Here is a 14,438-nt window from a genome sequence, read left to right on the forward strand (position 1 = left end):
AGGTGTGTTTTCCCCTTTGCAACCTTTCCAAAAAATGAGAGAAATAATTTTTATTGAAGCATTTTTTCAAGGTTAAATTGCAAGTACCATGAAGAGCAAAATACATTAGTCATTAATCATTCCAACAGACATTACACTTTAAAGCGATAGCTTCCAGAGAAGAACAACACACCTTGAGTGAAATGATGAAGAACTCTCTAAAGAGCCTCTTCGAGAAAAAAGATTTGTTTCTTAATGCACTAATTGCAGTAGTGTCATTAAAGAGGTATCTGACTAAACATTAATCACTCAGGGTTTTCAGAAAACCCCAATACTTTTTTGTTTCTTTCCCAGCCTCTGAGGTTAAGCTGTAACTATTTGGCAGGCACAGCCTTACATTAAAATTGTTGTAGATTTTCCGGACTTCTCAAACCTACCTTAAACAAAAGACAAATAGTCACATATGAGTAAAGAATGCGGCTTTTTTTTTTTTTTTTAACTGAATATATTTACATTCCTGGAAATTGAAAAGTTTGTTTAGTTTTTCTCGAGAAGCCTCTTTCTGAAATGATGCTGGATGCAGAGGAGTGCAGTGACTGGGATACTGTCAGCAAAGGAATATTCCAGGAGCTATCCTTTGGATACAAACCAACCCTGCCTGCATTAAGTAAAAAAACCCAACCAACCAAACAAAAAACCCAAACAAACCAAACTACAAAATCTGTTAAATCACACTTGAAAAATACAACAGAAATCCCAAGCACTTGGCTGAAGTTTTGCTGAGTATCTAATATTAAATGGACAGTACCCTATCACAGTCAGACTTTTAACTCTGATCAGCTGCACTTCATAGCAGGCAAATGTTATCTTTCCAGATCACAGGATAGGATGTATATTTTCACCTGAATGTCCTTTGCACCTGTCATCTGCAATAATAGTTTTTGTACAGGTTTCTATAAAATACAGATTACTACGCTACGAGAACCTTGCATGTTGTATTTAACTCATCCACAATGGGTTGGGGAACCAGAAAAATAACACTGTCACAACCTGAAGGTGGGAAAAAAACACAATCCTAAAAGAAGTCTATACCTTTGTCCCTCTTCTCTGAGTCTCTTTAAAAGGCATTAAAATCAAGTCATAAACTATCACAAGTCCTCAACAGTACTACACACTCAATTTGAAATTACAAGCGACAACACTAGTTTCAGCATCACATATATTTTAAAACAGATGTTTTAAGAAGCAAAACTATGATGCCCATTAGAGAGCCAACTGTACCAAAACCAATGCAATTTCTTTTAAAACCATTTTCTTTCCCAATTGCTTTGTTGTTTGCATTTTCAGGACACTCTGTTAAAGAAACTTTTACACACACTTTTTTCTAAATAGATTAGCATTTTAGCTGAAAGCACTGGAATTTTTCCCTGTATCGCCCTCTTTTCAACTTCTACTCCTCAGAATAAAAAGACTATAAGGTAATGTTTGTTACAAACAGATTTCGCTATCAACAGAAACAGCATGGAGGAATAATATGAATTGATATACAGTCATAATCTGAATTTCTAGAGCAAATTCATAAGCTCTGAACAGCCAAAGTGAATTGCTTCAGTCAAACTTTCCATTTCAGAGAGGTGCAATGGCATTCAAAAGAGTGGGGTTATTTTGGGGTTATTTTGACTCTCCACAGTCACTCAGCAACTTCAGTCTCCTAGAAAAAATAAGGTTTTTGTTTCCAGATAAAGTAAATAATGTAAAGAAAACAATTCTTTCCTTTAGGAAACTTACTTCCCACACAAGACCTTGTGGCTAAATTGGAGAAATATGAGTTTGATGGACTGCTCAAGAGATGGCTGCTGGGTGGCTGCATTCAGGGCTCAATGCCCAAAGGGAGATCAGTAACAACTGGTGTCCATCAGGGGTGTGTATTGAGTCCAGTACTGCTCAGCATCTTTATTAATGACACAGACATAGCAATTGAGTGCATCCTCAGCAAGTCTGCAGATAACACTGAGCTGTTAAGGGTATTGAGGGAAGAGATGCCATCGAGAGGGACAGTGACAAGCTTAAGGAGTGGGCAAACACAAACCTCATGAAGTTCATGGTGAAGTGCAAGGTCCTGCACCTGGCTTGGAGCAACCACCAGTATCAGTACAGACTGGGTTACAAGTGGACTGAGAGGAGCCCTGTCAAGAAGGTCTTGGGGGTACTGGTAGAAAATTCGGACATGAAAAGGCAACATGCACTTTCAGCTCAGAAAACAAATCATATGCTGGACTGCACCAAAAGAATTGTGGTCACCCCATCAACTGAGGTAATTCTTGCCCTCTACTCTCATGAGACACCACCTGCATACAGCTCTAGGGCTCCCAGGACAAGAAACACATTGACCTGTTAAAGAGGGTCCAAAGGAGGGCCACAAAATATAGTCAGAGGGACGGAACACCTCTCTTATGAGGACAGGCTGAGAGAGTTGGCTGGGAGAGCCTGGAGAAGACAAGGCTCTGAAGAGACCTTACTGTGGCCTTACTTAAAAGGGGTTTATGAGAACAATGAAGAAAAACTTTCTACCAAGGCCTGTAGTGACAGGACCCTTAAGAGGCACTGGTGTTAGCCTGAAAGAGAGTAGGTTTAACTAAGATGCGAGGAAGCAATTCTTTACTATGAGAGTGGGAAACCACTGGAACAGGTTGCCCAGAAAAGCTGCGGATGGCCCACACCTGGAAACAAGGTGAGGCTGGACAGGGCTCTAAGCAACCTGTTCTACCGAAAGATGTCCCTGCCCATGGCAGTGGGGGGCAGGACTAGATGATCTTTAAAGGTCCCATCAAATGCAAACCATTCTATGACTTGGCCAATGTATTTCAAACTGCCTTTATAGTCTATATTCCATAACAAAACCGTCTCAGTTGTATTCCATTTGTAATTCCAGCAGTATGTTAATTTGCTTTAGAAAATTATTTTACTGATGAGAGTAACAACATTCAATTACTAATCATAACTTTGTATTAAGAAATGTCACCTTCCTGAGTGAAGTTTATGATTATGCCTTCAGGGAACATACAACAACTTGAATATTAAAAAAGATTAAAAAAAAATACACCTCTGGTAAGCCTACACAGACCTCTGTATGGAAAATAGTTCTTCTTGGTGTATTCCCTGAACTGATGCCTTGCTCAACAGTAAAGTTCCTGGCCCAAATCAAAGACAGCAGATAGGAACTGTAGCTTTTCCCACGTGAGAAGTATCTTAGACGCAAGGACACAGGGTTTGCTAAGGGAAAGATGCTCTCTATCTTGGACAGGACCACCACCACTCTGTGTCAGCCCTTCAGCTAGTCATCACCTAGCAAAACAAAGGCAATACAATCACCAGGAAGTTCCTCTACCCTCTCTTAAGAACAAACACTTAAACCTTGGCAAACCAATACCCTCCTACAGCTGTGAGATATAACATTATGCAAATTTTCTTTCTTTACAAGAGTTAATGGAGCTTCATACTGGATGGGAAGGTAGCCAAGGATACTTTTTCTTACATTTCAATTAGCATCATCACTTTATGACTGAATTTTGCTCTTAGTTTCCCAGATGGAAAATTCTCCTGAAATTTTCTATTAAGTCTTTTTTCCAGCTCTCTGTTCACTGTTACTACTCCCTCCTGTTTTGTATCTTCAGCATATCATTCTTTACCACTGCTCCTCCACTAACCCAACTGTTGACTGCTAAGATTGTTTTCAGTGGACTCACAGAATGTTCCAATGGTCAGCACTGTAACTGAAACAAACTCACTTTTCCCACCCCCCTTTCACAAACCCCTTCAGGAAAGTTGGTGCAATAACCCCCACCTCTCCCTCTCTACAGTCCATAAACGAGATGCTGAAAACTACCAGTTTCAACCAAACTCTGCTTTGGTCAACCAACCTTAGAAAAAAAGAAACAAGCAATAGAAATGTCAGGGAAATAGCCCCCCTTTGCAAAAAAAGAGGGTAAAGATGGTGAAAGCTCTAAGAGTGTTCATCCTTGAGTAGAATGATGACAGCATTGTCTCCTGCACATGCTGCAGAAGAGACAAATACTAAGTGGAGATAAAAGATTAAAGACAAATATTAAATGGAGATAAGAGAAGAACTGTAAGATTAATTTCTCCAGGATGCCAAAAATTATTTTAAAACATCATGGCTAGCAAGGCATAGTCAGAGTCCATCTATTCCTGACAAACAACTGAAGTGTGAACAAATTTTCATACGCTACACAAGTACAGCTAGTTGCAAGCCTGATGAGCAGGGAACTGGAAGCTGTTACGACAGTGAACTTATTTACATAAACCCACAAATGAAAGGCAGCTCTGCAGGGCACAAACCCAGCCAGCAAATGTTTTGGGTTTGATTTGTTTTTTGGTGGAGAATCTATGGCATGCTGACACAAAAAGAAAGCAAGCCTGATGTCCTATACAACCATTTCTAACTCTTCCATGGCCAATCAATCCTGACATCTAGTTATAAAATGGCTGGGGAAGAAAAATTTCTGATGTTGAATAACATTGAGACAGCATGAAGCAATAGGACAGGGCCAACTTGATAACTGCTTTTCTATTACAAAAAGTGGAAGTAAAAGCTTATCAAAACAAAACATTAAGTAGCATTTAACCTTTGTTTTGAACATATGCAAGACAAGCAACATGCGAGGGGCTGGTAAGATTCAAACTGAAAAGCTCAAACACACCTTGATATTTTGAGAAGAGAACGTTGCGTTCTTCCTAGCTGATGAAAATCTGACAAAAACAAATGGCTAATCTTGTAAAACAAAGGATAACAACCATGGAAACTAACAATGCTGTGAAAAGTCAAGCCACTATACTACAGGATGTACTTCCCTCACATTATTTTGACATTTCATTTTTAAGTTGTTCCAATAGTTGTGCTATAATTTATCTTACAAAGGAAATGAGGTCTTAAGCTTGGATCTCATGACAGCACCCTACTATTCCATTTTCCCCTTGGAAAAGGAACAAGGCTACTGATATACTTCCCGAGAACCATTTGATCTACAAATGAGTAAAAAGAACTGTTCTACTTTACCAGAAATAGAGCTCTTAACCTTTTCATTAAGAACATGCAACTGCTGTGTCATATGAAAACATCAGTAGATTATTTACAGTAGCATCAAGATTAAAGCAAACCATGCAGACTGATGAGCTCTGGTCTTTAAATCCCGGCTACAAGATTTCAAGTGTATTTCCAACAACTTAAATAAGCTCCTGATTCTGCAAAGACAGTACCACTGAAGCATGGTAGCATGTCCATATAAAGCTGAATAAACATCTAAAACTTCCAAGGGAGCTGAGTTTAAGGTATCTATGTATTGACGTTCCAACACATGAACAGATGGGATTTTTAAAAACAAAAGAAAACTCCTGGCCTGTATATAAGTTATTCATATTGTGGTGACACTGAAGTTTTTTAACATTATCCATTTAATTGACTGCTATTTTATGATCTGTCTATATTTCCCATTACAGACAATAAAAATCAATTAAACCCACTTCACCTGTTTATAATCACCTCATGTTCTGAAGCCATGGTTTTATAACAGTTTTAAGTTGATGTAAGTGGAGCCCATGACTGAAAGAACTTGTTTCAGCCACCTCCACATGCCCCTCCACCCTACTTTGGTTGGCATTAGCACTCCTGCACTATTTTGCTGGGGGTTAAATCAGAGGAAAGTTGGAGCAGAACACTTTGTCCCTTTAAAAGGGCAATGCAAATTCAACCTCTGAGCAAGGTTTCCCACTATATGTAGTACAGTATAGCCGTGCAATGTTCACAGAAGAAGACAGCACTGAGGGTGAGTCAACAAAGCTAATTATGAAGAGTATTAAAAAAAAAATTGAGTAGCAGTCTGACATTACAGAGCGATCCAGACAGCTTGCAGCTGCAGTATCTCCAAATTCATCACCTGGGCAATGGGGAACAACAAATCCCCTTTCACCCAGGGCCTACAGGAAAAGTAAAGTGAAATGCTAAACTTTATTCACTTCATTTTCCCAGGAAATAGTTGCTTAAGTTATAGCAGTTTTTAATTGCCTGCTGCATAGAAATGCTTCTTTTGACTTCTATTTTTATACATACAAAGCATGCATAGCACACTGTTTCAAGTGAATGATTTTTTAAAATTAATATGAGTTAGATTTACAGAAACGAGGCATCAAATGCTACCTTAATCCAAATTCAAATCCAAATCCAAAGCAAGGATCTTTCTGGCTCTAAGTGCTACTGGGGAAACCAGTGAAGTCCATAAAAGAGTTCTAAGGATCTTTAATATGATCCTGACTGTGTATCTCATGCCATGGCGGTACTTCCACCAAAGTAAACAAGACTCCTTCAGAGAGAGTCTCCTAACTGCAGACCTGCAAAGCACATGATGGCAACACTGCCAACAGCACTGCCAGCTTCCCATTCCACCGCTGTGCACCACCTCCTCAAGGTGGGCCAAAACAGCTGTCGAATACCCACACTGTCAAATGGCTGTAACACAAAAGGGGGATCTCAGTCCAGACCAGTTCCTTCATCTGGTCCACAACAAAGAAATTTCAGTCATTGTATGATGTGGAGCAGAGATACCCAAGACAGCCCAGTCATCCACCAACTTGTGGGACATTACCAAGAGGGCCACTCAATGAGTCCTGAGAGTGAAACAGTTCACAGCCTTTCAACCGTCTGCAAAAAGTTCTTTCTCTAGTTTGCAAACTCGCAGAGAGAAGTTCTTCAGGCATCTTTGTAACAAATTTGCATTTAAAGGCAAAACATTCCTATGAAGTAAGACATTTTTCTAAATGATACTCCCAAAACATTTGCTCAGGGTTTCACACACAGGCTGACAAAATGGCACTATTTAAAAAGTCCTATCCTCTAGCTCACAAAAAAATAATGTACTTGCCAACTATTTCATTCCCTGTAAAATGTGCTCCCAGTCTGAATGCCCATGCCCTAATACTGAATGGAAATTCATGGAAAGGAGGCGCACAGCCTAAAAACACTTAGTCATTTGGAGAGTACTTCAGAAAGATGGAATGTGAGAAGTGCCAGCACATACACCTACACCAGCAGCTCAGTTTTCTCAGATTCTATGCTATTTCAGTTGGGCATTATCTGACTCCAAGCAGAGCGTAGTGATGATTCAGTAACATTGTGAGGAGTACTCTTTTAGGAAATGTGAATGGGATCATAAATAATCACTCCTGTAGAAAAGCAAACAAAAAATATTCTCTCTAGAATCTGACAGACCAGTGGCATCTGCTACCATATCATACTGTGTAGCTGACACCTAAGGATTCCACTACTTTTGATCTCTAGTCAAAATATGGAAAAGCACAGCACATTAGATTTGCAAAAAACACATTCCCATCAGACACCAACTTATTCCCTTTCCAAGCCATTTTTTTTGCCACGCTGACCTGCAGTCCCTCTCCTCCTCCACTTTTTTTCTGAATCCCAAAGAACAAGTAGTCTGAAGGCTTCTCCTTAAGGCTAACTTTTACACACAAAGCTATAAAGCAAACACCAACTACTATCCACAGAATGTAATCAATAGCTAGGTCCCAATGAGCACATCAACTGCCACTCAAATCAGTATTTTCACAGCAGTCTATTAACTTCCGCTTTGAAAACTATCATTTTTAGCAAAACATGTAAGCCTTTCAAAGTAAAAACAGACACTAAGCTGTCAGGATGCAAGGGATCTGAAGTCACTTGGACAAACAAAGTGTCCTGAAAGTCAGAGCTGAAACATAACTTCAACAGTAACAGCAGTATCTAAATAGTAAGGTCCAGTAAAGACAATAACACATGGTAATAATGGGAATTGCTGTGTTTCTGTGTTAGGAAACACCACCCCTCTGACATTGCTTGTGTTGTACCTCTCCACCTTCCCAAATCCAAAGGGAGGATCCTAAATGGTTTGCGCACTCACCCCCAAAGCTAGCACACCTCTATGTGCTTTCAAGCATCAAGAGAATCACTCGTTCCCTACCTAAACTGACAAGGCATCTACATAGAATCTACCTGAGTCTGAAAACAAAACAGGCTAAAATAAAATAAATTAAAAATACAACAGAAAAAAACAAGAAAGGGCAGAGAGTTGACAGGACAACGTTTTAAATCCTTTTAAAATCTATCTGACTCACTCCTAGTAAGTGAAGTCATAAACATCCCCGTCACTGGCTATTCTAAGATTTTCTCAAGTACCTCTGTGCCTCTCTCCCGGCTCTTAAGACTCCAGCTACGCGCTGAGTTAATAAACAAACATTTATTTAGCCCCCGAAGGACTTGGGAGGATTTTACAAAAACCAGACACGAGGCCTACCCTGGAAAAACTTCCCTGAGGGCTGCTCACCGCTACCAGGTCGCGATCGGGGCGGACAAAGCGCGGTCTGAGGAAAGAGCGGCTGCGGAAACACTCCCTGAGCCACGTCCCGCTCGCACCGTCCCCGCAAGCCCTCGGGACGGGGCAGGGGAGCGACGACTGACAGGGACGCCCGGCGCGGCTGCCCGCCGCACTCGGGAAAGTTTCGGCAGGGCAGGGAAAGGGGGAACCCGGAGCCTCGCCGCCCAGAGCCGCGGAGAGCCCCTGCCCCGCCGGGGCTTGAGCAGCCGCGCTGCGGCACCCCCGCAACCGGGCAGCGCAACGCGGTGCGGGAGGTGCCGCCGCCACATCTTCCTCCTCCTCCTCCTCTCCCCCACGGCGGGCGCGGAGCACGGGGGGCGCCGTGCCAGCGGGCAATGAATGGCCGGGCCAGACCCGCCCCCATCCCCGCTCACTCACAAGCGACGTAGGCGACGAAGGCGAGCCCCATGAGCAGCTTCATCCTCCTGCGGTTGATGGCGGTCAGCAGGCGCAGCAGCGGCCCCTTGCTCACCATGCCCCGCGGCAGCAGCACGCAGAGCGCCGGGCACGGCCGCGGCCACCCACGGCTCCGCTCGGCCCCGCTCCGCCCGCCCCGGAACCGCCCGCGCAGGCGCAGCGGCGGCGGCAGCGCGCGCTCGCTCCCCCGCCCGCCCCTTCCCTCGCTGGCCGCGGACGCGGCCGGAGCTGTGGCGGCGCATGCGCGCGGGCCGCGCTTCCCCGTAACCCCGGTTCGCGGCCGAGCGTGTTCCCTGCGGAGCGCCCGCTTCCCGCAGAGTGTGCCCGGGGAAAAGTAGCGCGCCCGCAGCCTCCTCGTGGCCCTTGTGTGGTCTTTCAGGGTGCTTCAGGGTCGGGCGGGCTTGGTCCCCTGTCGCCTCCCACTGTGGTGGTCCTTGGGTGGTGACCTGCTGGAATGAACAGGCAGACGAGGGCATATAAATAGACAACACGTGTGTCACGCTGGCACCTTCCGTGCCTGATCTTTTGAAAGCGCCATTTCCCTCGTCCCGATGTGCTTTCCACATTTGCGCAGGTATCTGTATGGTAAGGAGAACCAGCTGGATGCGGTTCTGCAGAATCGCAGAGCACTCTTTTAAGTTAGAAGGGACCCACAAGGGTAATCAAGTCCAACTCTTGATCCTGCACAGGACAGCCCCAAGAATTACACCAAGCCTGAGAGCATTGTTCAAATGTTTCTGTCAGGCTTGGTGCTGTGACCACTTCCCTGGACAGCCTGTTACAGTGCTTAACCACCCTCTGGGTGAAAAACCTTTTTGTGATATCCAACCTAAACCTCCCTGACATAACTTCAGGCTGTTCCCTCGGGTCCTGTCATTGGCTGCCAGAGAAAGGAGGTTAGTGTGTGCCCCTCCACCATGTGAGAAGTTGTAGACTGTGATGAGATCTCCTCTCCAGGTGCCCTAGGATGACCCTGTTTGAGCATGGAGGTTGGACCAGATGACCCATTCTGGTGCCTTCCAACCTTGCCCTTTCTGTGATTCTGTAAATGAAAAATGTGAGGATTTCCCCCTTCTCCCCCACACCCCTGCCAAGTAATAGTTTATGAATTTGCTTCTGTTCAGGATAACAAGATTGCAGTTGCTTTAAAACAGCTTACATTTTTACTGCAGCTTCTATCTGAAGTCCTTGTGACCTGTTGCAAAATGCAGATTGATATTTGCCTGGCATGGTAGGCACCTTCCTCGTGTCAAAACATGTTCTCCTTCCAGTAGATACACTTAATCTGAAGAGAAATCTCCCTCCACAACCTGACCTTTGCCTTAAGTAGTATGGCCTCCACACAGTTTGTAGGAGATACTCTTTCTCACACTTGCCTCCCACAGGAGAACACTGTGAGAGCAAGTGCTCTTGAATTAAATTCTTATTTTCGGTGTAGAAATGCAGCTTGTTTACACCAAGAAACTATGACCTCAGTCAAAAAGAGGCTCACACAGTTAACAAGAGTTAACCGCTTCTTATTATAAGGAGTAAAGTTGAAACAAATGTGTGTCAGAAGGATAAGCGAGTGATTTAGAATATCCCCCCTGTGTGACCCATGGAAGAAAAGGGACTTTTTCAGGAAGCCTTGAGAATTGAGATTTCCTAACCTTGGGCTCTGATTATAAAGCCATTCCTTTCCTCTTGATTTTTGTTTCTTTGATTTGTGTTTGCTATACCTAACTTGCAAGTTCATTCCACTGCTTCTTGCTACATGGAGTAAAGGGAATAATAGATCATAATTTAAAACATCATCTAGCTCCAAATTCATCTTGCATAGTAATCTCTCAAAAAGCAGCAGAGTTTTATACCAGCAGTAAATTTGGCCATCAAAAAGCTACAGCTGAACAGTGCTGCATGAAAGCTAGAGAATATTACAGGATATATTCATATGCACAATACAAAATCCACGAGCCTGTAGGGGTACCCAAGACGCTTTTAACAGTTGCCCTGCCCTAAGCTGGGCTGCACAGTCTGTGACTCAATCACGCTGCCTGCGTAAGGCACCTTGCTTAGTCTTCAGGCCAGTTTTGCTGCAGAAACATGTTGAGACAGGCTGCAATTGGTGAAGATGTGAGAAGGAGAGCAAAGGAGCAGGATGCACTGTGGAACTTCACGGTGGAGGAGACTTGAACTCCACAGGAGGCAGGCAGACCATGCTCTCTGCAGGGCCAGCTGTTTGTCATGTGTGACACCAGGGCCAGCTGTGTTTATGTCACTCTGCAAGTGAGACAGAATGTGTCTAACTTAGCTGCAGAGGAATGACTGTAAGTCTGTCCCATCTCAACTATAACTGTAGACATGTACCTTAAAAGTACTATAAATTTCTCCAGACTCATGATGGTCAACAGCAGGGGCATTTATTTCAGGGTACAGCTGGTCACATTCACAGCCTTGTGCCAAGGACTGGCACTAATAGTAGAGGTTCTGGTATGCAGTGGCTGCTAGATATGCCAAGACAGGGATGATACAGTTTTGAGTGCTGAGTCTTAGTGTGCTATAAATCAGGTAGCAGGCATCCATCTGCCTTTGGGTCATTATCTTAGTCAGTCTGATTGCATGACATCAGCTAATGGCAGTCTTTACTGAGATGGTTTGCAGGCAGTACACCCTGTCTTTCACACTGCAGTTTTCAACTTCAGTGATGAAAGTGCTTTATGAGAGCATTTTGATTTTTTTTGTTCACTAAACCACAGCCTGTAACACAATGGGAGGTTTTAAATGATGGAATTTTAAAATAGCTTTCGATAATGATTAAAAATATGAATACACAGGTATATCTACCTGAACAACCAGTATGAGTTTAGAATTCACAGCACCCCTGCAGTGTACTTTTCTTTGATACCAGATCAAAGCTATGCAATTACCTAGCTGTTGTTCCAGAACCAGGGGAAAAAAAAAAAACAAAACACCAAACCAACTGCTGCAATTTGCAGGATTTTCACATGATGCCACATGAGGGACACTCTTCTGCCATGTGGAAATGCAGGGAAAATATTTGCTTTCTGTCCCACTCGTGTTTCTGCAAGAGCTAACATTCCACCTCATGATGTGAGAGACATAAGTGGACCCTGGGCACTGAGACGTGAGCAGAGAGAATTGCTGTGTACAAGATAACAAAATGAGTTACAAAGCTCTGAAAAAAATGCAAGAATAAAAACAAACCATTACCAGCACACTACTTTCATCTCTTGTAGCTTTGGTCTCTGCATTAGAAAGCTCAACATAGCCAAGAAAGTAAGATAGTGTTGCTCAGCTACTTGTATGCTTCCTCACCATTCAGCTGCATCCTACAGCTAGTGATGCTTCCTGGGAGGAATTGTTGTGGTATCATTATCCTCCTCTAAAAATAGATGATTCTGTGGAGTTACACTGTTGTACTGCACAGGCACACCAACTCAGACCATACAAAGCCCAAGATAATCATGAAGAACTAATGATGTTCATGCATGCACAAATTGTAAAATGTGATTTAAAAAAAAAAAGAGAATTGGAATGTGATTATTTGTTTTGTTTTGGTTAGTTCTACTTTTAACAACAGATCATAGTGGGGAAGGGGACTCAGACAAAAGTGAGTTAAAACTAGCAGTGTTTCTTTTCAGGAAAAGTTAGAAGTTTGAGGGTTTGTGGTTTTTATAAAGGCTAATGAAAAGAGAACATGCAGTTCTGGGAAGGGAGTCAATTCTTTTAATATTAACATCTCTGAAGGAAAAGAAAGCTGCTAAGTGCTTCAGACAGTTATTATTTATTATTTGGATGGTAATAAATGGTTTAAAATACAACTGGATCGTAACAGTTCTAAGCAGAATTGAGACAATCCCAGCCATTGAAAACATACAAATTAAGAGACAGATCATCCAGCGAATGGAAGCAAACGAGTAAATGTCAAAGCATGATATGAAAATGACTACTTAAATATGGATTTGCAGAAATTAGGTGAATCATTTAATGATTTAGACAGTTACTTGCAAAGAATAAATTACAACGTATAAGGAAATAATTGTATTTCAGACTACAGTGGGGCCTGTCTATTTTGTTAAGCAGTTTCATTCATATGGGAGTAGTCCTAGTATTTCAGTCTGTAAAATTTGAGGCTCTTTTTTTACATCAAGCATTTAGAAACCCAAGACACAACACTATTCAGAAAAGTTGCTTCAGGCTTGAAATTGATATACTGACTCAATTAAAAAAAAAAAAATTAAACAACATTCCTAAATTGACTGGTAGCATTACTTACATAAAGCACTTGTTCTTCATGATGCATTTTCCCCCTGAGTTAACTGAAGGTGGCCCCATACATTTTCAAAGTTGGAAAAAGATTTTAAGGTTCTTTATCTATTCTGAAAGTGCAGAGGGCCACATGCAAGATGCTTTGGTAATTGGGTCAGAATGAAATAATAGAGATAGTGGCTAAATTAGTGATCATAAAAACTTGTGATCAGTTAAAACCACTGTTCCTCAAGGTTCTTTTATCCTCCATCAAAGAAGTTTATTAGGCTGAGTCAGCAAGTTACTAATTCACTGCTGTTTTACATTTCATGATTTCCCAAGCCCTTTGGAACTTCTTAATTGGTGTCGCTCTACCCTAGAGCACTTTGGAAGTATGACTTAGAATGCATCCATTTTGGGTTGTATTCAATTCAGATCAAGATGGAATTAGTACTGAAGAAGCCCATGACTTCCTCTGATGGTATACAGCAGTCAAATCTGTATGCCCCTGTTTATATCACTGGCCCAGAAAGTGAACAAAAATAAACTTACCTTGGGGTGGGCGAGGGAGGTATATGCATGTAATATGCATGTGACACAGTGGCTGAGGGCTGCTCCTTGTTAAGAAAAGCCACTTGGGGTTTATGCTGGAAGTCTGTGCTGGCCACTGTAGCACTAGGAACAGGGAAACTCTTTTCCTTCAGCATCTTTACTTGCAGTAATATTAGCTGGATGGGCCTTTACCCATGTTAGTGGGTGCTTTGTAAAAGGTCCGCCTCTCCTTTCCTCATGCAAATCTCAGGCAGATGACTTACAAGCTAGTTACTGATAGTGTTTCTGTGTCACAGCAATGTGAGGATTATCATCTTAATTGGGAATAAGGAGCTGATGCTAAGTAACTGCAGGAGCAGGACTGCAACATGCTGGAGAGTACATCTACTCTGCAATCTAGATATATCTATTGGTGTGTTCTTCTCTGAGGCAAGGAAAGTTTTAGTGCTGTTCAACTTTTCACACTCAATAAAGCAGAAAGTAAACGAGGTCATTAAAGATGTTCAGGAACTTATACAGTTGAATTTATAGAAAGACATTACTGAGAAGTGTCTGTATCATAGTGCAGTTGAATTGCATTTGGAGTGCAAACGTTCCTACTGCTGTTTGATATCATTACTCTTCCACAAATTTCCCTAGCTGTAGTGTCAGAGAAGTTGGATGGATGACAGAGAGGACATGTACACACATACATTTCTGGAAATGTAGCACAGAAGCATTACTAAGTTTATGTAGTCCATAGCTATGACAGTCCATGACCTTATGAAGGGGACAGCTGCAAAGAGAAGAGCATCATGTATC

General features: G+C 42.3%; 1 protein-coding gene across 1 annotated transcript in view; it reads right to left on the reverse strand.

Annotated features, from left to right (window-relative positions):
* UXS1 (UDP-glucuronate decarboxylase 1) overlaps positions 1 to 8,978 on the reverse strand; it is a 57,224-nt gene extending 48,246 nt beyond the window's left edge. Inside the window, exon 1 of the mRNA XM_032100429.1 lies at positions 8,799 to 8,978. Coding sequence (XP_031956320.1) covers positions 8,799 to 8,895 — 97 coding nt within the window. The 5' untranslated portion in view covers positions 8,896 to 8,978. The remainder of the gene's footprint in view (positions 1 to 8,798) is intronic.
* Between the last annotated feature and the right edge of the window lie 5,460 nt (positions 8,979 to 14,438).

Source organism: Corvus moneduloides, chromosome 2, assembly GCF_009650955.1.
Source record: "Corvus moneduloides isolate bCorMon1 chromosome 2, bCorMon1.pri, whole genome shotgun sequence".
NCBI lineage: Eukaryota > Metazoa > Chordata > Aves > Passeriformes > Corvidae > Corvus > Corvus moneduloides.